The 27488-nt window shown below is 39.6% G+C and overlaps 2 protein-coding genes across 2 annotated transcripts in view; one reads left to right on the forward strand and one right to left on the reverse strand.

The window, feature by feature from the left end:
- Positions 1-10191, forward strand: part of LOC139718305 (phosphoribosylformylglycinamidine synthase-like) — a 22620-nt gene extending 12429 nt beyond the window's left edge. The window contains exons 15-23 of the mRNA XM_071629788.1: positions 71-154; positions 838-993; positions 1537-1647; positions 2562-2713; positions 3383-3593; positions 4052-4252; positions 4601-4762; positions 8115-8264; positions 9878-10191. Of these exons, the coding sequence (XP_071485889.1) occupies positions 71-154; positions 838-993; positions 1537-1647; positions 2562-2713; positions 3383-3593; positions 4052-4252; positions 4601-4762; positions 8115-8264; positions 9878-10185 (1535 nt within the window). The 3' untranslated portion in view covers positions 10186-10191. The remainder of the gene's footprint in view (positions 1-70; positions 155-837; positions 994-1536; positions 1648-2561; positions 2714-3382; positions 3594-4051; positions 4253-4600; positions 4763-8114; positions 8265-9877) is intronic.
- LOC139718289 (uncharacterized) lies at positions 10056-21539 on the reverse strand. The gene is made up of 8 exons (XM_071629773.1): positions 20136-21539; positions 18376-19121; positions 17556-17727; positions 16007-16170; positions 14961-15044; positions 14414-14528; positions 10934-11059; positions 10056-10173 (listed from the first exon to the last, which is right to left on the reverse strand). The coding sequence occupies exons 1-7, from the start codon at positions 21537-21539 to the stop codon at positions 10946-10948; spliced, it is 2799 nt and encodes a 932-aa protein (XP_071485874.1). The 3' UTR covers positions 10056-10173; positions 10934-10945.
- Between the last annotated feature and the right edge of the window lie 5949 nt (positions 21540-27488).

Raw genomic sequence — 27488 nt, forward strand, 5'->3', positions numbered from 1 at the left:
AGAAATGTGAGTCATCTGTCATACTGTTACCTTTCTTTATCACTATGTTTGTTTCTTTTCGCTGTCACAGGTGCCCTGGTTGTATCGACGTATGTTGGCTGCCCTGACATCACTGCCACTGTGACACCAGATCTGAAGTGCCCAGCGGGAAAAGGTGGCTTGATGTTTAGTTAGTTTGTGATGAAGAAATGTGTTTAAGAGGTCAAGATTAACACTTCTGTATGATAGTGATATTTTTTAGTTGTTAACCTGTTGAAGACGAGTCCCGAATATACTCAGGCAGGTGTCTGTGGGAAATGTGTGTTGTAGCAAAATCAGCCCGTTCTCAACGGGTTAATCGTGATAAAGCTTTTAACTGAATTGTTCGCTTAAACACAACAACAACAACAACAAAAGGTGGGTGAATTCCGGACATCTGCCCCCAAAAAGAAGTTGAAACACTGTCACGAAAGAAAAGCAACCTTAATCACCTTGAACTAACTTTGTATATAAGTTGCTGTATATGCCATACATTTACATGTGCACGTCACATTCATGTCATAACAAGATCAGAGTTAGCATTTTGGCGTGTTATAAAATTTGCGAATAGCACCTGACTTGTGGAAATGAAAACCTGCGAAGTGTATGGCATATAGAGTAGTTACCAATCCTCCTTTCATGCACAAAAAGATGTACATTGTACATTTTGTTTTTGTCTACTAATCTGTAATTTCTGTGCATGATTTTGTCGATACTCCATAGTCCCATAGGCTGTAGCAATGTTTCATGGATGTTTGTCATTGCAACATGAAATAGAATTGGAGGGACTGAGAGTGTATCTTCTCGTTCTCAATGCAGGCACTCTGCTGTATGTTGACCTGAGCTGTGGCCACAGACGGCTGGGAGGGTCAGCCTTGGGCCAGTGCTACAGCCAGCTTGGTGATGTCGTCCCCGATGTCGATGATGCTGCCCTGCTGGTCAATGCCTTCAATGTAACCCAGGACTTGATTGCTGGTTTGTTTGAAAACTCTGTCCTTAGAGATAGCTTGTCATAGGTGGCATATTAATACCTAAATATTCTTTTTAAGCCTTTCTACCAGTATTGCACAAATAAGTAATTGTATTTTTGTTTGCAAGTTTAGGTCTGTTTTAATGATTACAGTATTATTATTCTTTTCACAGATGTGAATACCATGGGACATAAGCTGGGAAAATTCAGAGAAAGAAACTGCTGTGGTATGCACGTTTTCAGCACATGGAAGTTAAAAAAAGGGAAAATTTAGTTGCCCTTGGTCTACCTATCTATGACTTCTGCATATATTTGCAGAAGTCGATATATATATATATATATTTTTTTTTTTTTTGCACAAAAAGTAAAAGAATTGAAGAGATTTTTCTTTACTTTTGTTTCATTTATCCATATCCATGTTATTAGATTTTTGTGTGTATGTATCTAATTGAGTGAACATTTTTTTTTGCAAGTCTTTGTCACTGATTAAACCGCTAAAACCTACCATTAAAGATTCAAATTCCTCTTCCTTTCACCCACCCACCCAGGTGGTCTTCTGTCTGCCGGTCATGACATCAGTGATGGTGGACTAGTCACCTGTATCCTGGAAATGGCATTTGCCGGAAACTGTGGAATAGATGTTAATCTCTCCATGGAATGTAAGTCTTATGTCTGTCTGATGGCATGCTGTGGGTACTCTGCTCTTGTTTCATTTTTTTTTTCACACTTGCATGATAACATAGTTACGCCTATAGGCTGGTTTGTCGTCAGTTGGTCGTTGCACTTCACTGTTTGTACTGATGTTGAGATGAAAGGAGGTCACCAAAGAAATGAGAATATTTATTGCCAGAATGTTTTGGTAATCTCCTGGACAGCATAGGTAAATGGAGAGGATTCCTGGATCATTTAGCCTGCTGATCATTAAAAGAGGTTTGGGTGTTATTCAAAGGGAAATTCCATCCTGATACTCTGTTGCTATGTTTAAAAACAGACAAATCAGAGATGTAGATCAGTGAAAATTTGGGGGAAAAAAATCAGACACACACACACACACACACACACACACACACACACAATTATTATCTGTTTAAGTTTAGGGAATAAGTTGGCAATTTTGTGTGATGTAGGTGTTAAGCAGTTCTCCATTTTGTTTTGTACACAAAATTTTGCCAATTGTATTTCTCAAATATTTGGGCACAGACAGAAATCATCTGGTGAAGAGGAAACGCAAAGACGTATTACTCTTATTATATACGAAGAACATATCTGAAAAAATGCAATTGCTTATACTATTGCTGAACTGATGATAGTGCTAATATTTGTGACCGATGATTAATGTTAATGATGTTGCAGATGACTGCAGAGTGATTATGGAGAAATGGTGATGAAATAATGATAGTGATGGCTTCATTAATGCAAAGAGGTAGAGTTGTTGAAGATGATGTTGTGTCATTAGGAGAAGTGAGATTGAAACTGGAGGTAATCACACCGCCAAAAGTCGGTGAAGTCTGTGATTAATATTCTGACAGTGATGTGGAGATGAGTGCTGTACTCAAGTTGATCCCATTTTCAGCATCGGCGCTGGAACACCTCTTTGCGGAGGAGCTGGGATTGGTGCTGGAGGTGGCGCCTGAGAATGCAGCGGTGGTCTGTCAGAAATACTCGGACATGAATGTACCCTGCACCGCTATTGGCTACTCCATGGCAGAAGCATCCTCACCAAAGGTACTTTGTCATCCCCATGAGAGCTTGTATACACCATATATTTAGCGAGTGTAATTTGTTTTTTTAGCAAATCGGGGCTTCCTGAAAATTTTTGTGAGTGGTCAAACTCCCTATCGAGGAGTACAGTAATGAACGAACGAATGTGCGCATGCTCGTCACATTCATGTCGGGATCAGATTTACTATTGTTGTGTGTTACTATTAGGGAAATGTGCTAGTAGCACCCGACTTGCAAAATTCATGAGAAGTAAACCCTGTGAAATATAAATTAAATATGCAGTATTTCAGGTATGTTTTTGTTTCATTATTGTGCATTGCACAAGAAAGTGTCATTGAGCATTTTGAATGATAAATGCAGTATTCATATGTATATCCCATCATAGCATGGAGTTATATATATGTTGTATGTCTGGCTGTAGGTGACAAAACTGTGAAAACTAGTTGGAAATCATGCCCATGAAAACACATGTTGTGCAACCAAGGAGCTTTTTTTTTTAACTGTATAGGACATCATCAAATATGATGTACTGGTACTTTGTGACATGACAACAAAATCGACATATGCACTGCTTAGAAATGTGGTTTATGATTGAGAAAGGATATGCCTTCATCATCATTACAGATTTTTTGTTTCCTGAACTATTGGGTGATTACCCCGTATATTTTTTAGATTGTGATCACAGTCAATGGCGAGTCAGTGGTGGATACAGCTATGACTGGTCTCAGGGATGTGTGGGAAGCCACAAGTTTCCAGCTGGAGAGACTCCAGACCAACCCAGCTTGTGTTGAGGAGGAGGAGGCCCAGCTGAAGCACAGGAAGGCACCCCCATACAAACTGACCTTTGACCCCCAGCCATCGGTACCTCAAGATCAGGTCACAGGTGAGTTTTAGTGCCATTGATACGGAAGACTTTTGTCATTTTTGGAAACCACACACTTGTTCTTCATTTGAGCTAAAGGAAATTATGTTATTTAAATAGCTAGCTTTTGTTCTTTTATTTGGTATTTGTGAAGCTAAATGATTTTTTTCACCTCAAGTAAAGAAAGTCATGAGGCTTATTCTGCAGGTAGCCAGTGAAATATTTAGATGCTAAGGGTAATTAAAAACTCTAAAAGTGACCAATTATAGGAAAGCAATGATGGGAAGATTGGTGTGATGATATGAAAGTCACAATTTACCCGTAGCTGTATTGACATTACACTATTTTAGGTGTGCCCCATTCTAAAATGAGGTTGATGACTATGTGAAGCCTCCAAACTGGTTGATGGTTTAAATCGCATAGGTTCTGCGTAAATGAGACTAACTTCATCAAGTGTTTATACCTCCACTTTGATGCAGGTCGGCCCAAGGTTGCCGTAATTCGCGAGGAGGGTAGTAACGGGGACCGCGAGATGCTGGCGTCCTTCCATATGGCGGGATTCCAGGCCTGGGACGTCAACATGCAAGACCTGGCCAGCGGGAGTGTCTCCCTGCACGACTTCCGCGGTGTGGCATTCGTCGGCGGCTTCAGCTTTGCGGACGTTTGCGGATCAGCCAAAGGTCAGTCAAGCCCTTAATTGACGTATGGTGTGTGGACAAGTATTTGTGACAAATAAGGTCTGTCGACCATTCATTTATATCTTGCGCCCCCACAAATCTTGCAAAGTACTCCCCAAAGAGGGAATGGGAAAGTTTGTGGCAGAACAAGAGCTGTTTTGTCACCCGTGCTCCTGTCGGATATGTAAAGAGTTCGCTGCACAGAAAAAAAAGGAAGATGAATATAGAAAAAACAGTTATGGTATTGATATATGAATATGATGATGATGACGATGACAACAACAACGACAACAACGATGATAATAATGTAATGATTACAATAAAAAATTGCCTCTTGCTCTCTGGTAATAGGCTGGGCGGCTGCCATCTTGTACAACCCGGTGGTGCGTGCCGAGTTTGATGCGTTCCGTGCCAGGCCAGACACATTCTCCCTCGGAGTGTGCAACGGCTGCCAGCTAATGGGACTGCTAGGGTGGGTGGCACCGGACGGCGCCGATTCAGTGGGCAACAAAGGTGAGTAATAGTTTGAATGAGCAGACTCTATGTGTGTTGTTGCGAGCAAGGTAGCTAGGGCATGTGGTGCATGGCAGAAATGTGCCATTTTCTTGATTTGTTTTGTTTTGTTATATTAATGGGTTGGTGGTAATGTGATGGCTTGGTATTAAAGAAAATAACATCTTTGTGCTAAAAAAAAAGGTCTGGAAGATTACGTACCATATATGACAATACAGTAAGTATTGTTATCTTGCGAACATATTCTCAATATTTTATCACATTTCAGCAAAACAGCTGCTTTCTTTTCACAGTGTTTTTATTAAAAAATATTGTCTCTTTAGGTAGCTGTAATTTTAACCTGTTGATGACTAGTTTTGAGTATATTCGGGCAGGTGCCTATGGGAAATGTGTGTTGTAGCAAAATCAGTCAATCCTCAATGGGGTTAAAGAAGAAATTCACTACAAAATTTTAGCAATTTCATAAGAGAACTAGAAATGTCGCTACGGCGACTGGTGTATGCCTCCGCCATAATGCATGGTTCTCCTAATAGGTCTATAGTACAATGTCTTGACAATGTGTGATGACAGTTTCACACAATTGGCAAAATATTAAAATGACAGGTTTGCTACAAATGTGATGAATGTTCACTTTCCTAGAACTAGGTTCAATTGGATGAATGATTAAAACGTCAGAGTGCAGGTATTTGGGGGAACTGATGATTTTTACTTGACTTTTGACCCTTTTATAAGTTTATGCATTGAGTAATTTTCAAGGTATTGAGAAAAAGTATAATTTCAGTATCAAATGGTAAAATAGTATTATCTAAACCTAGCCTTTGACCTTTGACCTCACAGTTCCAAAGAGAATCACTGTTAGGTAGAACATGCATGAATATGTAAGTTTCATGATAATACCTTGAGTTACTTTTGAGATATGGAGGAAGAAGTGCAATTTAGCACTTTCACTTGACCTTTGACCTTTTGACCTTTGATCTTTTGGCAAGAAACTTCCCACAGAATATATATTGGGTTATACATGCATACATCAAGTTTTAAAAAAATCCTTCAGGCATTGCATAGATATAAGGAAAGTAGTGATATTTTGAGGAGTTGACCGTGACCTTTTACCCCCTGACCTTTGACCCATGACCCCCAACTTCCCTAGATAATCACAAGTTCCATGAAGATACCTTTAACCATTTGCGAGATATGGAGAAAAACATGAAATTTCAACCTTTTTTGTCACAAAATAACCTGTGACCTTTGACCCCGTGACCCTAAAATCCAAACAAAGTATCATCCCCCCAGGATATACCCTCATACCAAGTTTGATGCAAAACCACCTCACGGTTCTTGAGATATCGACAAAAACAAACGGGACGGACGGATGGACGGACGACCCGAAAACATAATGCCTCTGGCCACTTTGTTGGCGGAGGCATAAAAAAAAAATCTCTGCAGAATGGTGCAAAAATAATCAAAATTGGATAAAAATATGGAAATTATTTCATTCTGAAATTTCAAAAATTTTCAGAAAACACTTCTTGACCAGTCAGTATGAACATTCAAATCAGCAAGTTGATGATGTCGTGCTCTCACAATTTCTTTTTCATTTCATATACAAAAATCTTTTATTTCACTGTATCAATATAAAATCACCCAAATAAAAAAGAACAAATGTTACCTCTGATATATTTTGGTATGGGAATATGCTTTTACCTGTGTTAACTAAAAATAACAATATTTCCAAATTCATATTTTACATGAAAAAATTGTGAGGGCATGACACCATCAACTCACTCATTTGAATATTCACAAGGGCTGGTCAAGCAATGTTTTCCGAAAAAAAAGTGAAATCTCAATATTTCTTCCTTATTTCTTATCCGCTTTTTGTCATTTTTTAAACGTTCTGTAGGGATTTTTTTTCTCTCTTTCTTTTGGAGTTTATTTATTTTTAGGGTGGATTTCCTTTAGATTTTACCCTTTTATTCAAATCACTATTATGATGTAAGACTTTCTCTGAAAATTAAGAAAATTGTCAGGTTTGCCTGAGAAGGTAGTAAATATGGTCATGAAGAATGAGGTGGTGAAAATGGAAATGAACTCTAAAATAAAGTAAACTTTTCAAGGAAAGTTAGAGAAAATTTTAATCTATAACTCACAAGCTAAATTGTGTTCATCCTTTGCCCTATTTGCATAAGCACTTGGTCACACTTTTCTCTTTTGCCACATTGATAAAGTGATATATCTGTGATAGCAATCATGACTCAAAGACATCTCATTTCACATGCAAATCACAATGGGAAATGCTAATAATTTGTAGATAAGACAGTAGAAAGTGTATGATTTGTTTCTGCTTTATTATGCAAAATAAAATTGAAAGACAAAATGACACATATAATTCAAACAATTTATCGCAATGCAGCGGTAAGCTTACATAATTCTGCACATACCAGTAATCACAGTTATAGCATGCATTACTATGGATTAATAGATCATTCAGGAAAGCGCTGTTGTACAGTCAAACACTGTTGTATACACTTAATAAATGGGTACATTCTCATCATGCTAATTAAATATGTGTACATATTACAGCTGTACAGTGTCACACGAGCCATTCATGATAAGAATAATAAATGCCCGAACATGAAGATAACACCTTGAATCATGAAGCGGCAAGACTATTTTCAAGGGCATCCTGACAAAATCTTGAGACTTATAATGCCACAAATGTTCAGAATTCATATCGATACTGCAACAAGTGCTCGCAGTTCCAACTGGTATCCTTCTAGCTGCTGGGCTCTTGCTGTAATACATAAAGTACTGTACTAATGTTTATGCAATTGGAAGCAAGCCGTGTTCATGGATCACAATGGTAAATTAACAATGCAAGATAGACAATTAATAACATCATTTAGTATTAATGTTCACAAAGAGCTGGGTAACTTAGCTAACTTTGATGGAAGCAGTGCCCCAAGGACCTCTAATTTCAAGTGAGGGACAATGTGAACAAAACTTGTAATAAAGTTAGAGCGACACTCCCAACAGTACACACATATATTGATATGAAGTAAACCCACTTTGAAGTGTTATTAGTGGGCCCGTGTGAATGCAGTTGAATAAAGAATAAGCTCATGGTTAGCATTAACTTTTGTGAAGGCTGAAGTACTTCCCGTTAAGGGGTCATTGCGTGTGGCACACTGACTGCACTTCCAGATCTTATCAGAGTGTATCTAAGAGTCCCATCATCAAAGATGAGCACCATGTAAACATAACTCACAGTTTGAAATTAATTTGCCTATCTTCGACAATGACATGACCCTGTGAACATGGCTAGATTTCATTAGAGACTTTTGTTTTCTCCTCTTAGCTGCCTGCAAGCAGGGCGTCTTCTTGGACCACAACACCTCAGAGAGGTACGAGTCTCGCTTCGTCACCGTCAAGCTGGAAAAGAGTCCTGCCCTAATGCTACGGGGAATGGAGGACTCTGTTCTAGGTATCTGGGTGGCTCACGGGGAAGGTGAGTACTGGAGAATATTAGGTGGAGAGGGACCAAGTCCTTTAGAGCAGGCCTACTTTTAGTACAATCGACTTCCCTTATAACAAAGTTCTCTTGACCGGCAGTTTTGTTTTATTGAAATTTCGTAATAACCGAACAGATAGACAAAAACATAGAGCGGGTGATGTTAAGGCCTGAATTTTTACCTTGTTGTAACCGGAATTTCGTTATAACCGTGTTTGTTATAATGGGAGTGTAGTGTATTCAATTTTGATGCAGTGGAACCTTGTTGTCAAGAGATTGGATATAGCAAGATACCGTCTTTTTTTTTGTCCCTGACTATAACAAGTAACCTGATATAACAAGAAAATTTCAGTGTTCTCAGAGAAGCAGCCCATTATAATGAGGTTTCCCTATACATGCTTACTTACGAGTGGTACAGTGCACTCCCGTTATAACGAACACGATTATAACAAAATTCCTGTTACGACAAAAGTAATAAATCAGGCCCAACATTATCCCTTCTATGTATTTTTATTGTTTATTTATTCGCTTATAATGAAATTTTGATATCAACGAAAGAAAACTGCGGTCCCGAGGACTTCATTATAATGGGAGTCCACTGTAATAACCTTCCTAACCTGAATCAGGAACCAGGACAATGTGAAAACAATTCTTGCAGCAATTGTGTAGCAAACCTGCAGCCTGAGGTCACCCTAATGTAATGGGTAATAGAAACGTCTTTGAAATGCCAGAAATAGACCCTGGTTTCTACAGCAATACAATATGCATAATATTCAATGAAGATACAGCATACCTTGGTATGTTTCAAACATGGAAAACGCTGAATCCTCATCTTTACTCTTCCATACATTATTCTGTAATTCCAGGTTGTCTTGTGTGGCCTAATAAATGAAAGAAAAAAATTGACCTTTTTTCTCATGCAGTTGCCTGTAGAAACATAAGCTACATAACATGCAAACATGACTAAGAATATAAACAAGACTAAATATATTGATTTGATATTGTTAACTAGTTAGTATAAAGGAAAATTTCAGCCTTTCCTTGTGGCATGAGGTTTGGACGGACTATTCAAGAAACAATTCACACACATGCATATAGAGTCTATTACCATTTACACATGTATGTACAAATATGTACAAATATGAAAAGACAAGTTTATTTCTTCCTTTGTTGCAAACTTTCGACAATCTCTACAAATTATCTCCTATATGTGCATAGAGTTAAAATGCCCAAAGAGTTGAGGTGATGTTCTCTTGTTACATGCTTTAACCACATGTGTAATACTGTGAACAGTACAAAATCCAAAGACCATGCAGCTTCCTATTCACCTCTGTGTTCGTGAGGAGATTATGTTTTTGAAGAGTCACGAGTCTCACAAGAGGCTATGTTTGAGAAATCAATGTCAGGTAACAGACTTTGCCTGTAATCTCCATGGTCAAACTGCAAGTTTGTGAGTTGGATGGCAGATGCTCCCACTCTGGGAAAGGAGGAGATGACAAGATATCATACACGTACATCTAAGTTAGTGGGGGGCAGGGGGGAGAAATTAAAAAGGGAAATGTATTTGTGAAAGCTACAAAGCGTGTTATCCACTCTCTTTCACATGGCAGGCAAGATGAAGTTTGCATCGGATTGGATCCAGTCCCAGGTTATTGCGAACCACCTCGCTCCCATGCGCTACGTGGACGACGAGGGCACCGTGACCATGCAGTACCCGTTGAACCCCAACGGCTCTCCGCAGGGCATTGCGGCGCTCTGCTCCCCGGACGGCAGGCACCTGGCGATGATGCCCCATCCGGAGCGGTGCACGCTGACTTGGCAGTGGCCGTGGATGCCTCAAGACTGGAGGCGGGACCTCAAAGCGTCGCCATGGCTACGCATCTTCCAGAATGCCTACACGTGGTGCCTAGACAATTGAAGCATTACATCGAAGAAATGGCTGAATAGGAAATGGTTACCTGTATGTGCTACTGTATGGAAGGACCTGATGCAATCACTAGCATGTGATACTGAAATGATCATATCATAATTTAGTGCATCATGCACTCTTAACATATTTTTGTCCCTCTTAATATTTTCAATATGTAGAACACTTAGTTTTACGTTGACTTCTTATGTCTTGTTTGTGTCTAAAAAGTAGGACATGCTTCAAGTGAAATCTGAAGTTACTGTGAACATCATTAACTGTGAATATGCTAAGTCAACTTGTAACATTCCCAGATATGGTATTTGTTTTCAATGTCAAAATAAATTTCACCCAGACAAAGTAAGACTGTAAATCAATGGCTTTATGCCAAGTTCGTGGAGCATACAGTTTTGAAGTGTTCTCAAAATGTATTTGAGTAAGGTTGCTGTATTTAGACAAAAGAATACAGAGAGTATTACATGTCATCCTGAAGTACTAGGCATTTGCAAGAAAGAAAACATGTGGCATAGACTGAATTTTCACTTATAACATTCCTTCCTTATTTATTTTTTACATGCATGCACAGCCTGGAGAAGATAAAAATTAGTCACTAGTTAGCAAAATACCCAAAAAAAAAAATTAAGAAGAAGCAGAGTTATCTCCTGCAGTGATGTAGAAATGCGTAGTGTAATCCACAATGTAAGGGGGGGGGGGGGCTTGGTTTGAAAGAAAGGGGGGAATGGTTGCATAATGCTCATACCTCATAGCATCCTCAAAGGACCAGGGTGCTGGGGATGTTGTCATGCGTCACTTCTTCACCATAATAGTTCACTATCAGCAGGTCTGGCTTGTCATGTACCATCTTCACCAGCATTGCATCTGTTATCTGGAAGAACAGAGAAAAAATGATAGTGTTTATGATAATGACAATAATAATACAATGATAATAATAAAACTAATGACAATAATAATAGTCTTTTCATGTCAGCATAATTACATGCGGGGACATCTCCGAGGAAGGGGAAATGGAAAAAGACAGGAAGTAAAATTGCAGCCATACATGTGAATACTGCCACAAAATGAATGTACATGTATTGACTATTGTTGATGTGGGGCTGAATATTCCATCCATCTGCTCACATGTACACTTTAGTTGAATGTAAGACATTCATCATTCACAGGATTTGAATAAAGAAATTCATCAATCAGTAATACTGAAGATGCTATATTTTTGACGATTGTATAAATTATCATTTCCGTCTGTATGTGTGTGTGTGTGTGTGTGTGTGTGTTTTACTTGTGCATGGCTCTTTATCAGCATTGTGTACAGGTATTTCCTGGTTAAAGGTTTTCAATATTTCAGACTTTGGTATTAAGCTCTGTATCTATGAGTCACTTGATATATGGAGGTGCTGTTTCAATGTCAGACAATAAAGCGACATTGAATCTCATCAAATTTGAACCCAGATTTATTTGATGCATTTCTACAGTTTTTTTGTTTTTTTTCAAAGTTTGGATGGAATTTCTTCTTCTTTTTTCAATCTGAGACTGATTTCGTCTTTATGTGTGAATTTTCTTTTTTGTGTGATAAATTCCCCGAATGCTCAAGAATATGACATATATATATGAAGTGATGACAAGACACAAAGGAATGAGATAAAAATCTGATATGAATTAAAAGTTTCAGTTTATACATTATAATGCGAAAAAAATCATCCAAATTTCACGTACATACTCTAGTACGACAGAAAAATCGCCCAATGAGATGAGGGCAGTAATTTGGAGTCTGTATTCTTGTTATTGTTTTTGTTTTGGGCACGTGTTTTATATGTAGCTGTGATTTGTCATGATGAAGATGAAGCACAGTTACATGATTGTTAGTTACTGCACTGTTATACAGTCACATAACACAAGTATCCAATCATGATAATTCTGTCTAATAAATGTTACAATGCACAACTGGAATAACTAGTGTTGCTTTAATCACAAACACAAAATCTGGTACATGGTAGCACTGCACTTTTATTGTGGCAATATTTATTTCGTAAAGAGAGCTGTGAGCTGACTTGAAAAGTTTTAAACTACAGCGCTAAGAAAAAAAGCTTGGCAAATTCATTGTGGAATTTGTTTTCTGTAGAGTTAATGTTGTGAATTAGAGAGTACTCTTGTTCAACATAAAGAAATAAAAACTTTGTAACAGAATACTTGATTGTACAGTGTATTATTGGTGTCAGTGTGTACACTATGTGCTCCCTATGCAAATTGTTTTCCAAAGCATGTACTGTAAGGACAGGTTGGGAAATTCTATGGCAGTAATTTTTGTGTTCATTTTTTACCCAATGACTCTAATACAGTATACTTTGAATGATAAAGAAACCTCAGAATGAATGCTTTCCCTTGAATTACACAGAAAACATAAGATGGATATTGTTTATTTGTGAGTGGCAATGATTGTCTTGAAATAATAAAACTTCTCTCACCATTGCTTTTTATACTGACTTTTTTATACATCTATTTTGACCAACTTCAAGTTTTCGTGAAATATTCACAGTTGTTATGAAGTAAGTACTTAAATCGCCGATATTAAAAGCAAAGATACATCAAGCTGAACAAGACAAATCTGACAACGCTTTTAGGATATACAAATTGTACACTCTGACAAAAAGCATGATAGCTGATTGGGCTGTATCTCTTGTGCTGGCGATTTAGCAGGAGTTGACCCATGAAAATATGGAAGGAGATTAACGTGACCTCATGCTGGCAAAACTGCCTGCAAAGACGGCATACAATTGTATGTGTTGTGTATTTTCACCCCCCCCCCCCCCCCCTTCGACCCCTTGTGGTCTCCTTATGAAACGAGCATTTTGTTACCAGTAATAAAGGACTGACCTTGATATATGAATGCAAACACGGGAGTGATTGTTAAAAAATTCACTCGGTGTGGTCAACATACATTCTATGTTTTTCTTTATATGTGGTTCTGAGCTTTTAGTGCACATATTGTATTAACAAATTGCCCCCCTACAGAGGTAATCAATGGATCGCAGTGAATTGACATCATTTGAAATACTTCTTGACAAACATTTCACAAGCTCTTTTTATGACTGTTAGTGATAATAGTATTAGGCTTGTAATAGGAATTGCACTCCACCCACCCTTAAAAAAAGGAAATCATTCGCATATAAAAGGTTTAGTGAGCATACATCAAATTGTAAACGACACAAATGGCACTTCAAAAGACACCCCCTGCATGCACCGTTAGCTTGGAAGAAGGGGGTCAATTCCATTTGTAGCTGACACACTTTTGGCACAAACACATCACTGTTAAGTCTTTGCAGTGTTGTGGTGAAAACAACCTCTCAGATACTCCTTTGAATGCAAACACACATACCTCCACTTAACAGTCCTTCATAAATACAATTAAACTAGACTCATTCATTTTGTTTTTTCCTTGTTCCAAGCTGTAAACAACATTGTATTACTTGCACCATATGTGCTTTCTGATACTTAGATCTATTTCTCTATATCATGTGGAAAAAGGTGCATTCACAAATCTGAAATATGTGACCTGCTTGCCTTTATGGTGAGAAGAAGAATACTGTTGAAGGTAGACGATGGACATGATATACAAAAAACACATTATAGAGCCCACTGTCCTGGAAATTGGTTTTCCTTTATATAATTTTTGGTGTTTGCATTATAGAGCATTCTTCTTCTTTTTTTTTCTTCCGAGAAACAAGATACTGACATATAAATCCCAACTGTATTTCGTCACAAAGAATTGGTAATTTCCTTTGATATGATCAAGTATTCATTCGGTACAAGAGCTGTGGCGTGTGTTTCATAAAGCTGTTCTTGAAGTTAAGTACGACTTACAAATGACTGGTGATCAGTTCTGATGTGCTATACTTATCAGAATTTCAATAATTCAGCACAAGAACTGATCATCAGTCGTTCTTAAGTCGTTCGAAACTTTAAGAACAGCTTTATGAAACAACCCCCTTGATGTAGTAGAATGAAGGTTATTTTCTTCCTCATGGGGTTGCCCCTTAATCAAAAGTTGAATAAATCATTGAAGAATTAACAGAAGTTGGCAAAGATGCCATTATGGATAAAGTCATGGTCTCCCATGATTAACCCTTTCTGTGGCAGGGACTTTGGAAAGTGTGTGTGGTGCTATGGGGTCTACTGTGCCAATGGACACCCAAAACACACAAAGGGTTAAAAGAGCCAAGCTTACCCTATTGCACTGTCTGAGATCCAGGTAGGTCAGCTGCGGGAGTTTGGTAGGAATGTCAGCAAGGCAGTGTCCCAGGATGGCATGGAGGCCAAGCAGATCCAGATGTTCCAGGTACCTGAGGATACAGACCCAAACTTCTCTTTATCAAAGGGAAAGTCCATTCTGGTACACGTTTGGCGTTATGTAAATCGGAGAAAATTTTGGGGAGAAAATTGGACAAGCAAACCCCTCCCCCCCTCCCGAAAAAACCCAAACACAATCACCTTACAAACCGCCTGAGTCTATAGAGTTAGACAACTTCCTTGGCAACTCTCTGTGACTTACATTTAGGTGTTAAGCAGCTCTCTATTCTGTTTGTACACAAAAGTCACCAATTATCATGATTTTCCTCTCTTTTTTTTTCCCAGAAATACCAATTCTTGGTATATAATAGGAGTAATCAATTTTTGCATGTCCTTCTCAGTGTTCTGTCTGTGCCCAAATAATATGAGAAAGATGAAAATTAGCATGTATGTTAAAGCCACTGCAGACATCGCACAGACTATACCTGCAGTTGTCCAAGACTTCTACTAGTCCCACGTCTGTGATGAACCAGCACCATTCCACAGCGAGATGTTTCAGATACGGACACCTGTGAAGAATGGAGATAGCTGGCCACTGGTAATGTGGATTTTACACCAATGGAAGAATACATTGGAAAGCTATGCCCCCCCCCCCCCCCCCCCCACACACACACACACACATAATCATAAACCCCATCACAAGAGGATGTACGGGTATCTTATTGCATTTCATGACGAAAACAAATTTTCAGAGGCCAAATCTCTACACAGATAATCGGTTCTAGGGCAATTACCCCCTGGACAATTACCAATTACCCAAGACCCTTCCTCTGACCCTAATCCTAATCCTAAACATAATCCTAACCCTAACCCAAACTCTAACCCTTAACCTAATCCTAACCCAAATCTTTTAATACTCCATACCTAATCACTAACCAGTATTTAGCCAGAGGGTAATTGTCCTAAGGAGGGTAATTGCCCTGATACGAGATAATCACCCACACAGCCTCTGAGACCAGGGCCCCGTTGCATAAAACTATGGTCAGGGCCGGCGCAGCCGTGGGGGCCGTGGGGGCTCGGGCCCCCACACTTTTTGTGCACCATACAAAGGAATACATAAGGTGTCATCACTTTGTTGGCTCATGAAACCCGGAAGTGGGCCGCCACACTTTTGAAAACACTGCGCCGTTCCTGATGGTGACAGTACAATTACAGGTAACTCTGCAATGAGTGGTAACAATCAGTGATTTCTTGTCTTTGATTAGCCATGGAATAACTGCTTTTTAGAACTACAGCAATCATTTGAGAATATCTAAACAAATTTGGCACAAGTTATGGATGCTCTGCTGATTTGGTACACAAAATTGCATTAATTCTGATTTTCTTTCTGATTAACCTTATTTCATGGCTACATTCAATTCCAATTTAAATTTCCTTTGAATAATTTAGTTTCACGTCCGTATTGTAAATGCCCAGTACGGATGCAGAAAGTATCAATCAATGCATCCGGATAAAGAAGACACATCCTCACCTGTGGGCAATGTTTATGAGCCCTTGATCCTTAAGCTCCGAACACTCTGACAGGTCGAGGAAGGTCAGGCCAGACAGGTGGGGGGACAGGAAGAGGCTGGCGAGGGCGGACTCTGTGAACTCCTTACCCTTGTGGAACAGAAGGTGGGCAGGGTTGCCCCAGTCCTGGATGGATTCAACAAAGGACAAGACAAAAAGGACAATGTATTTGTAATGAGACAGATGGGATGCAACTTGATATGTGTTGCACTGGTATACACGTGCACATTTCTTAACCCTATAGTAACGGGGGGGTAAAATTGAACCCCCCCTTGACACTTCGAGTCGCGATTCCGCGATGCGCAAAAGTTTTGCCACGCCGTTTCATGACTTTTTTCATTAAAGTTTCCCGCATATTTTGAGACCAAATCTGCAACATCCGGGTACACCGTTCTGAAGTTACGTAATGTTTTGCATATGCATGTCAACCCCAAAAAACAGCTCAAATTCACGTTATCATGTGCAAATCCAATGCAAATTGTGTTTTTTTGTTAAATTGATATAAATGAGATTATTTCAGCTTTTAATCATAGAAATCAATCAATTCTAATGTAGATAAGCTTGAAAGAGTCCCTGCAACAAATTTGGCCAAAAAACGATAGAAAACAAAAGGTCGGAAAAACAATAAAACATATAAGAAATTAACAAAACAATAAAAAAACAAATGAAATTGATTTTGATTGTGCTATTTTCTTACAAGAAAATTGTTTTATGTCTCTTGAGGAATTCTGACACAAAACTTACGCAATCGTTCAGCCTTTTTAATGGAGTTACAGGTGAAACTATGATTTCACGCATAAATTTGCATAATCAATTTATTCAAAATAAAAAGTCAATATTTTTCTACTGTATGACCATGTTATCTTGTAGTTGACATCCGGCTCTATGTTTAGGCCAAATTTTAAGGCGATCGTGCAATCGGCGGCCGAGATCTGGGGGGGGGGGGGGGGGGGTCAAATTGACCCCCCTCAGTAAAAACTTGGTCTCAAATAACCCAGTTAAAATAGGGTTAATATGTAAGGATATGTTTGCAAAACTAAGAAAAGCAAGATTAACAAGAATGGTTTGAATATAAATGACAGATAGGAAACAAACAATGTACGTATATTGTTTGTTTGTTTTTCTTATATCTTCTGTGATACATAATGTACTCTTATTCTACAGTGCCATGAGTATCTTTTTAGGTAGAATGAGCGCTTAATAAGAGTCTCTCTATTTATCATTATTATTATTATCAAATCATATTTCTGGGAAGTCCAGTTCTGCTTTTATACACTGCACTATCATTACAACAAATACAGCTGTCACAAAAATGTTGTTACAACAAGAGAACGACAATCATGTCCCAAAATGATTGTCTACAATCTTTGTGTACTTCAGTGTTCAGCTGTTATAGTAAAATTTTGATACATCGAAAGAGAACTGCCGCTCCCCAGAACTTCATTATGACAGGAGTCCCCTGTACATGTATTACCGATTTATTTCATCAAAGGATGGATAGATGCACTTACCCGTAAGCTTTGCAGCGTGTCATCAGTCAGCTGTTCGCAAAAGAAGACTTCAAATTCGCTGAGGTTGGGGCACTGCATGGCTTGGTGGACAGACACATCGGTCAACTCGGCACCGTCCAGCCGCAGGCAGCGCAGAGTGGCTTGTCGCTCTTGAGTGAGCATTTCCACCGCCCTGAGATGTGTTAAAATAAAGATTTCAAAGACCTCGCACTTGTAGGCATCTATTTCCTTTACTTACAGTAATTCACCATGCAGTGAATCAGGATACAAGCAGTATATCAGTGAAAATTTGAACGAAATCAGAAATATATATAAAGCAGTGTGATAATTTTGGAGATGTGTAAGTCATGTAACTTGGCATTCCAGCACTGCTTATCATGGCTTTCTAGTTGACTTGATGTGATTTGTGATTTTAAAAAATTCCTTCCTGTAAAATTACAGAAAATCCATGTCCATTACAAATGAGAAGGAAAACAGTAACAACAAAAGGTCTGCAAAAGAGACTACTAAGAAAAAGAGAAACCACCAAAAGAAAAAGAAAAGAAATAGGCAGGCTACAAAACCTCCTCACATTGAAAATGGAGTAAAACAGAGGACAAATATAAAAACTATTTAATATAAGAGACTATGAACAATATCTGTCAAAAACCCTGCTTAAATAATTCAAGTCAGTGAACACAAAAATCTTTATCATTACTTTTCTGTCACATTTTAACCATCATATTACTAGAGGCAACCTGCTCTTACACATTGTCAATGCCATTTTGAGATGTTAGGCCTGAAAAGATTAACTCTGAGTACCAGTATAGGGTTCACTCACCTGTCAGTTATCCATGGAATTCCATTGATGTCCAGCTCCTCCAGATGATCAAAAAATTTGGCAATCTCAAACACTGCTTCGTCCGTCAGCTTCGTGCAGTGAGACAGGTTCAGTGTCTTGAGCCTTGGCAGCAAGATGAGCCTTGAGATGAGACTATCAGTGATTTGGTCACAGCCCTCGACATTGATCGACGTGAGCCTGGGACAGCCGCTGATGAGGGTGTTGAACATGGCGTCGTGGACGCTGCTGACAAAGCCGAGGTCGATTTCGCGGACGCCGGGGCAGTATTCGACGAGCGCCTGTATCTCCGAGGCGCTCACCTCGTCGCGGCCGTGGAAGGTCACGCTCTGCAGGAGTGTACACCTTCGGAGGACCGCCCGCATCACCTCCGGGTGGATGCTGGTCCTGCTGGAGAAGTCCAGGTGCTGCCAGAGCAGCGGGTCCAGGGCCAGGTGGTGCCACGCCTTGCAAACGGGCGCCACCGACGTGCATAGTTCGGTTCGGGACAAGTACTTGAAGATGTGGAGAACAATCTCCTCAGGGATTCGGCTGAAGCAGCAGGCGCTCTCATCTGACTCGCTGTCCTGATCGTCCTGCAAAATGTCAGTGAAACCATCTCTGACACACTCCTGATCCTTGAGGAATTGCATACCCTCAAAGTCAGCGCATCGATCGGGAAACTCGTGTTTCAGATTCTGAAAATCGCGAATCGCATCATCCAGGTCTACCCGTATCAGGTCTATTTCCTGCAAAATTGAAGGGGTCCATCTCTCATTTCTTCTTCTCTTTTCAATTTCTATTTAAAAGTATCATTTCATTACGGTAACATACATTTACAATAGTTTGCTGTAAAAATGATATTTTATCCAATCTTTGTCATGATTGTACGCACAGCTTTACCATATATGATATGACTAATTCTTAAAACTCTGGCCTCATTTCTAACTATTCCATTTTATTCCAGTGCATACAAAATGCAAATAGCACTCATCATTTATTACTGGTAGGCCTACACCTGACATCATGATGGTATATCATCAGTCTGTATATGTGAACAGTGTAATCAAGAAATATCGCTTAGCCCTTTGAACATAACGTTCACGAGATTGTGCCTACACACCTACATATCCAGATTGCCCAAAGCAAATCTGTACATTGTGAAATATGTGCATCATTTATGCACCAAGTTTGATGAAAGTTCAGTGTGTACAGATTTGAAGATTAAAGCATTCAACTTGTGAAAGTCAAGTGTCCTTGCATGATTTTCAACAATTGGAATTGGAAATTGGTTGTCATGCTTCATGTTTTGACAAAAATTAATTGAATTAGTGAGTTTTTTCTTTCAGTGATTGAATTAATGATATTGTATAAATTGGCAGGTTACCTCCACCATACAATGCCTATTGTAATCCCTGTCAAAGGATATGAATATTCCCATCAATGCAAGAATGATAAACTATACTATTCAAACAAATGTAATCAGAAAAGTTTAGATGAAAAACATAACCCATCCCAATATAGACATGCGCATGCAAAGGCACAAAGTTGGATCAAGAAGATAGGAGGGTGCACTATTTTCTACAACAAATAATAGGATTGCCAATTTTCTCACGAAATAATTTCTTGTGAGCATCCTTTCAAGATTGTTTTAAGTCAGGCAGTCCATTCTTCTTCAGGGTGAAGTCACTGAAAGCTCCACATTGGATTAAAAAGCGCTTGTACATTTTCATGACTGATTAATGGGAAACTTTGCTATTCACCTGCAGAGTGCTTGCAGCCTGGTCAGAAATGATCGAAGCAGTGGTCACTTTGGTTAAATCACTGGAAGGCAAGCATTCCCAAGTCCCTTCCTCCTCCTCATCGCAACTGTCAACTTCTCCTCTGTAGATGAATCGTTCTTCCAATTCCTCTTCTAGCCCCCCATCATCATCATCCCTAAGGAGGGGTGTCTCCTTTATATCTACCAAGAATGGACATCTTCTTTGGGCATCCTCATCATCCTCGTCCATCATCTCCTGCTCCTGGTGGAGGTCCATCACGACGATGTGATCCAGCAGGAGGTTGGTGGACTCTTCGATCGATTCCTGGCTTACCTTCCTCAGGAGCGGAGGTTTCTTCCTGACTGTGGGAGGGTACTTCTTCTTCACGCCGGCCGGGTCGTCGATTACTGTCTGCTCACTTCTGCCCAGGAGACCAAGATCCTGGGGAATCTCCTTGGGTGTGTCAATGATGATATGGTCATGGTGACTTTGGTATACACCTGAATTAGTCTCCTCCTGTAGGTTTTCCTCTGCTGGTTGCATAGAATTCAGTGACTCAAATGTGGCCCTTTCACTGCTCACATCGTCAGTTTCTGCATCTATTTTGGCTGCACTGTGACTTTCCTGATCCTTGCTTATCCATGCTTCTAGAGGTAGTGATTTTACAGAGCTAGTGTTTTCTGTTGTCTTTGCATCTTGAAACTCTTCCCCTTCGGCTAAAGCTATGCTATCTATGCTTTGTTCTATGGCTTTACATGAATTTTCTTCTGTTGTATCATATTCTGAACTGTGGGAATGACTTAAACGTGGATCTATCTCTTCACTATTTTGGAGAATATGATGTTGACTACTATCTGTGACCTGAGTCTTAGCTTCAGCACCATGCTTGACTTCATCACTAGCATTATTTCCATTGTCATCTGCGACTACTGACCTTGCTTCCATTACTGGCTTGAACACAGCAGCATGAGTCTTCTCCTCCCCCTCCCCCTCTTCTTCCTCCCCGATGCAATCATCACCTTCCAGTGGTAGAGATGAAAGAATCAAGTGTGGTTCCACTGCCTGCGCCTTTGGCAGGTCCGGGAGCATGACAACGTGATCAATGAGCAGGTTAGTGGACTCATCCAGAGACTCCTGACTGATTTGCCTCAGGAGTTTCCTCTCTCTCCGCACGGGAGCTGACTTGGGCTGCAAGGATGCAGCGGATGCCCTCGGCCATGACTGGTTCAGACCGAAGGGCATCAATCTGTCCCTCTCCTCCTCCTCTTCATCTTCCAGGGACAGTGTGGAATCCCACATCCAGGCATCCTCCTCCTCATTCTCTTCAAACGACCTGGTGAGTCTCACGTTAGGATCAGCTGACACTTGGGACAAGCCTTCAGGCTTGTCACCAGAGCTCTCCATACCGGTAATTTTTATCCTCTAACGCTTTGCCCTGCTGAAAGAAACATTGCGCTGGTGTTATATCCCTAAATGCAAGATGAGATGATTTATATCACCATATTCTGTTTCCATCATGTAAAGTCCTCATCCTGCATCACTCTAGTCTCTGAAATTGAAAACGAGACATAAAAATATAATTGTTAATGTTATTAAAAGAACTGAGGCACACTTTCTAGTTTATACACTGCACATGAAATATGAACATTGCAAGGAAGCAAACCAATTTCCTACAATAAGCTTTTCACTCATATGATACAGATGCACTATTAGTAAGTGTCCTTTGAATAATCTGTGGTCAGTTATCTGATTCTGCATAAACACAGAAATGGGAAAAAGATACTACAAATATTAAAGTTATAATTTAAGATGTACAGCAAACAAAGATGAGGCATGCAAAGTGCAAACTGCACCAAGGAACACAAACTTGTGGAAAGAACAAAAAACTATAAAGCTGAGAACATGTACACAAAATGAAAAACAAAACAAAACAAAGAAACATACACACATGAGTGTAAAGAACGTGTATTGCATTTACTGGTGAGTTAAGATGATTGGTGTATTAACTCCACTCCCACGCTGGTCTGTTATAATAAGACTGTAAATGATAATTTCTTTTGATATAAATTCATTTGTTGGTACATGTACCCTATCACTCAGAATCATTAGTTGTAGAGAGGATCTTATTACATGGACAAATCCTTAATAAACTTTACTTTCCCTCCCAAGCCTTGTAGGCCATCTAATTTTGTGTTTCCGCTTGTACATTGTGATTATTTCACAAATGGGATCCTTACAAATGCAACATTACAAAAAGAAATGTTACTACATGCATATAATAAAAGTCACATTATACATCATCATGTGTACATGTATAGGCCAAGAGCTGAATTTCAGATATTACACCTTTAATCAAATCAATATTCACAATGTGTAACAATGGTGTCGATAGCTCGAAGTCATACAAGTATACCATCAACACTTGGGTGGATGAATAGTGTAAAACATGAAGCAGTGGAATATTGTACTTACTTGTGAAGTGAACGAGATTCTTCAATACTGCCCTATGAGGAATGGTAGCACAACTCATGAAACTATACATCCACAATGAGCCAATTACCAGTGTGCCATGTCACAGGCCACTCTGAATCTGTCACTACCTGACGATAACCAACTCCCGAGAAAGAATACCTGGTAAATGCTTCTTGGTATTTCCTAGGTTTGTGTGACAGAGGAAAACCTCTTATCACAACAGTGTTAGGCCCAAACTGAGAGAACAGAATGACCTATAAATTTACATGTACGCTGGATATGCTTCTTTAGCAGTGGCAGAGCCTGTGAAGGCCTTTTCATTAACAGAGCTGGTCTAACTACTTTCTGGCATTCATCCCGGATCACGCTTGGTGCCCATGAATAGAAGAGCTCCCTTTCCTCTGAATCCACTGCGTAAATCCCTCCTCAATAGGGTAGAGGAGAATCAATGCCCTTTGTGGATTTCAAGGAGCTGTTCTTGAGCAGTGATGCTTCATACCCCTCTCTTGTGTCATCGTAAGAGGAGAAGGGTGTTTTGTGTTAGTTGTTGTATTTTTAAGAAGATAGTGTTTAATGTGTTTGAAAAAAAAAAGGAATCTGATAAACAAAAGATCCACTTGATGTTGCAGCTAGATGGTAGGATAATTGGGCATGCCTCATAACTATTACGTGGTGACGTTGTGGAGTTGGGAGAATATCCACAGCAGGGGTTTGGAGAAGATCTAATGCAATTGTGAAGCTTTGCATGAAAGGAAAACAGGCTTTGGATATTTGATGTCCACTTCTTGTGGTCGTGCCCGTTTCCTTAATTTGTTCAGAGGAAACATTATTATCACATCAGATGGACTGACCAAAGTCAAATCATTGTAAATGTGTCGAACACAATATCTAATTGCCAAAAGTTTCCATTGCTTGCCAAAATTTAAATGGATTTAGCCTCAGATTAAATATCTATGATGGCCAATGATCCAAAAACTGGTATAGTCTACAATGACACTGTATTCAAATCACGGTTCTGAATCATCAACACGTTATGCAAGATTTCACTGAGACAACATGTCACATGGGAAATACAAAGATTAAGTTAGTAACACACAAACACAAGTCACTTGTGACTTATAATCACCAGATACTACATTATGCCTTCCCACAATTACTGGGTACATAGAAACTTTTAATTGATTACAATCTATCAGCCATAACTTCCAACTTCTCAGATGACAGCAATAAAATTGCTGTACGAAACCTGACATGCATTTGGAGTAATGTGAAAATTTCACAACCCTGCTGAAATGTTTATCAATATGGCTTAGATGCTCCTTAGCGCCTGCCTACTACATGCAGTTTCTCCATTCTGCTGCAAAAGGGTGAGTTGTGATGACATGGATGCAATGTAAATTGTCTACAAATCTAGCTCATGGACTTAGGAATGGCCCATTGCCAGTCTCTCATCATTACAATGCATGCCAGGGCTGTGATGTGCAACATCTCCACTCGACCAGGAGAAGAACGCCTTGCCCGATGTTAATCACGGGCGCGGTCAAGATCACGCTACACGTACCCAACAATGCCATGCGATAGATCAGGGCAGAGAGCAAAGGAGTGGCTGAAACATTTGTGCTGCTTACGAACACACATATTGTACAAACAACCGTATGTACTGAGGTCATTAGGCTTGAGCTCGGGGGGGGGGGGGGGGGGGGGGGGGGGGTGGTGGGGCATTTCATGAAGCATTTTGTCCAGCAAATTTGTCGGACAAATTTGCTCTCAGCCACCCAGATGCAAGGATTTCAGTAGCTTATAACAGTTCATGGGGCATTTCATGAAGCATTTTGTCCAGCAAATTTGTCGGACAAATTTGCTCTCAGCCACCCAGATGCAAGGATTTCAGTAGCTTATAACAGTTCGTCAGAAAAAATATCTGACAAAAGGCTTCATAAAATGCCCCCAGGGCATGCCTATCAATAAAATGTCATGCATGCAAGCTGCCACTTCAAATAGCCTCCAGGATGCTTGATTGGGGCAGCTAAATCAATCCAGAATGAGATATTTGTCATCACTAATCACATCATTCCTTCTTTTTTATTCTTGTTTCAATCACAAAACTGTAATTAGAGCTTGCCTTAGTTTCATGCATGAGTTTGGTTGGTTTCAAGCTACCTTAAAGGGGCATAGTCCCGGTGGTATAGAGGGCGCTGTTGATGATACTGCCGATCACCGTTTGCATTGATACGAAGATTACCAAAGTTGAGCTGTCATCAAGAGTAAAGTGCGTACTGGTAGTTGTTGCTAAGTAACGTTGCCTGCGTTGTCTTCTCTGCGCATCGCGCAGTCTGTAGTAATGTCATGGTGCGTGCATATATGCTTGTTATTATGACATCACAAAAGAACTTTGCTAAAGCTGTCTTCCCCCTTACCCGAATCATGAGCCGAACTGTGATCCGACCACTGACTACAGTGAATCGGACTTCTTCGGACTCGGGGAACTGGGCCAAAGGGTAAGCGCTAGAGAGGAGTCGATAGCTAGGTCTCTATAGGAAACTTGCGCCGTGTGCCCGCGTACGCATTTGACTAAAACATGGTGACCATGCACCTTTAATTTATGGCAAAGGAAGACCAGAAGTCTATGTATACCAGAGGTCTATTGTTACACAATAGAATCATTAGGCAATCAATTTAATTTCAAAATAAGAACCATTAATAATTAACTATGAGAATATAATGTGGATACTATTAAAGTAGGATGGCTATCTTCATGTCTTCACAGCGATTACAAAAGAAGTCATAAAAACATCACTCATCAGCTTCTATTTTACACTAATAAAAGTGGGCTCATCTGGTTCAATACAAATGTAGTGGGTAGCCTTTCAATGTAACAGGACAGCTTTTGTTTTAATGTTTCTTTTGTCTTGCTATTCAGCTCGTTTCATAATTTCGTAGAATTTTTGGGTCGGTCTTGGGCATAATTTCATCTCTAGCATTGGTAACACTGACCATGCACAGCGCACACACCTTATGATTTTGAACGCGAGATCTTCTCCTGATAATAGCCAGAAAAATGGGTGATTTGTGGTTGTGTGCTTACCACTCCATTCTAGCGATGTTTTACAGTCTCTGTTGTGTCAGTTTCTTCTCTGGAATCATTTGCACCCTCACTATTTTGATGATGTCAGCTTTCAGTACCGTACCTGCACAGTTCATGTTTACGAGCGAGTTGTGTACTCCCATTATAATGAAGTCCTCAGAACTGGCAGTTTTCATTCATTACAACAAAAAAAAAATTATTTCTTAACCGAACAGTATCGTGTATAAAGATATGTAGATGTAATTTTGGGACCTGAATTCTGATTTAGTTGTAATGAGAATTTCCTTACAACTGTTCATCATAATGAAAGTGCAACATACTAGTTTTAACAAGATCTTGGGTTATATACTGATATGTAAATATCTGATCACGTTTCTAAAAAAGAAAAGACAAAAGAAATCTCAAAACGTGATAACACAATTACAAGAGTGAATGCTAATGTACTGTGAGCCCGGTAGAGTGGCTCCATCATGTGTGAACGCTATACAAGAACAAGAGTGTATCTTGTAGGTTCTACATGCCACAAACTTGGTGGGTATCTCTGGTAGCAGTCCCTGATCCCGAGACTCATTTCCATGCTATCTATTGTCATGTTACAGTTAGTGAAAGTATGGAACACCATGGCATTGCATGGAAGATCAAGATTTGGCTTTATAGAATATGCAGTGCTGATTTTTCATGTGAAAATTTATGATTACTCACGTTAGAAAAACGTCATCCTGTGATACTGTCTGAATTTAACTGTCGATAATAACGATCTAGGCTTCTGCATTTAATTCACATTGGTGTGAATCCAATCATGATGATGACCTAGCTTTGACCAAAAGATTGGTCTGTATCTGGTCATCAGGGATGTGTTCCGCGGAGACTGCGTCTGGTCTGGCTTCACGGAATCCCCTCCTATACGGAGGAGAGTGATAACGTCAAAAAAAAAAAAAAAAAAAGACTCCTCTGGACAGACGGATCTTTCTGTCTAACGGATAGACCTAGCTTAAAGTGATAGAAGTTAGAACCAACCACAAATCCTAGTAAATTTATAATAGATCTAACGTTAGACCCTAGTCTATAAACTCATGAACTAGTTCTAGAGTCTAGACTAGACAGAAAAATTCGTCTGTCCGGAGGAGAATAGTCTCTCTCTCTCTCTCATCTCATCCGATGCGTTATGCCCATGCGCCCAGTAGGACCCTAGACTATATCGTACACATCCAGATCCAGATTCAGATCATATCCCCGACGACCAGATAATTTACCATGACATGATACAGACCGAGATATTTCGGTCAAGTGTCTAACAGTGTATTTACACGTTTGTACACACAAAATATAAACAATACACAGATACTTATAGTATGGGACTAATACGATTTAATGAAAAGCAAATGAAAGAAAAACAAATCAGGAGTCCACTGTTTTCAACTAATCATTCCACTCAAAAAAAAAAAAGGCCTCTGGGATTTCACTTGCAATTTACTTGTCTAAGCACCACGTCTTTGCGGATGTTTGCAATCTACTCACGTATTTATACGACGTCCTTTAATATACACAGCCAACGCCGCTCAATGGTTCTAGTGTAGTTCGCCGTGCAGTGGTTTGTCAACACATCAAAATTACGCAATGCACACAGCGCTATCTATGCGCTCATCAAAATTACGCAATGCACACAGCGCTATCTATGCGCTAGCGACGTTTCAGCGCGAGAGCCAATTTTGATTACGTACAATGCACTCAGTATGCAGTGCGGAGTGCTGAATGTCCTGTGTCACGTTTTCAATGCTTATTCTAAAAAAAAAAAA

The sequence above is a fragment of the Diadema antillarum genome, unplaced genomic scaffold (genome assembly GCF_040938485.1).
Source record: "Diadema antillarum isolate AM-2024a unplaced genomic scaffold, OU_Dant_1.0 scf00000092, whole genome shotgun sequence".
In the NCBI taxonomy this organism is placed as follows: Eukaryota; Metazoa; Echinodermata; class Echinoidea; order Diadematoida; family Diadematidae; genus Diadema; species Diadema antillarum.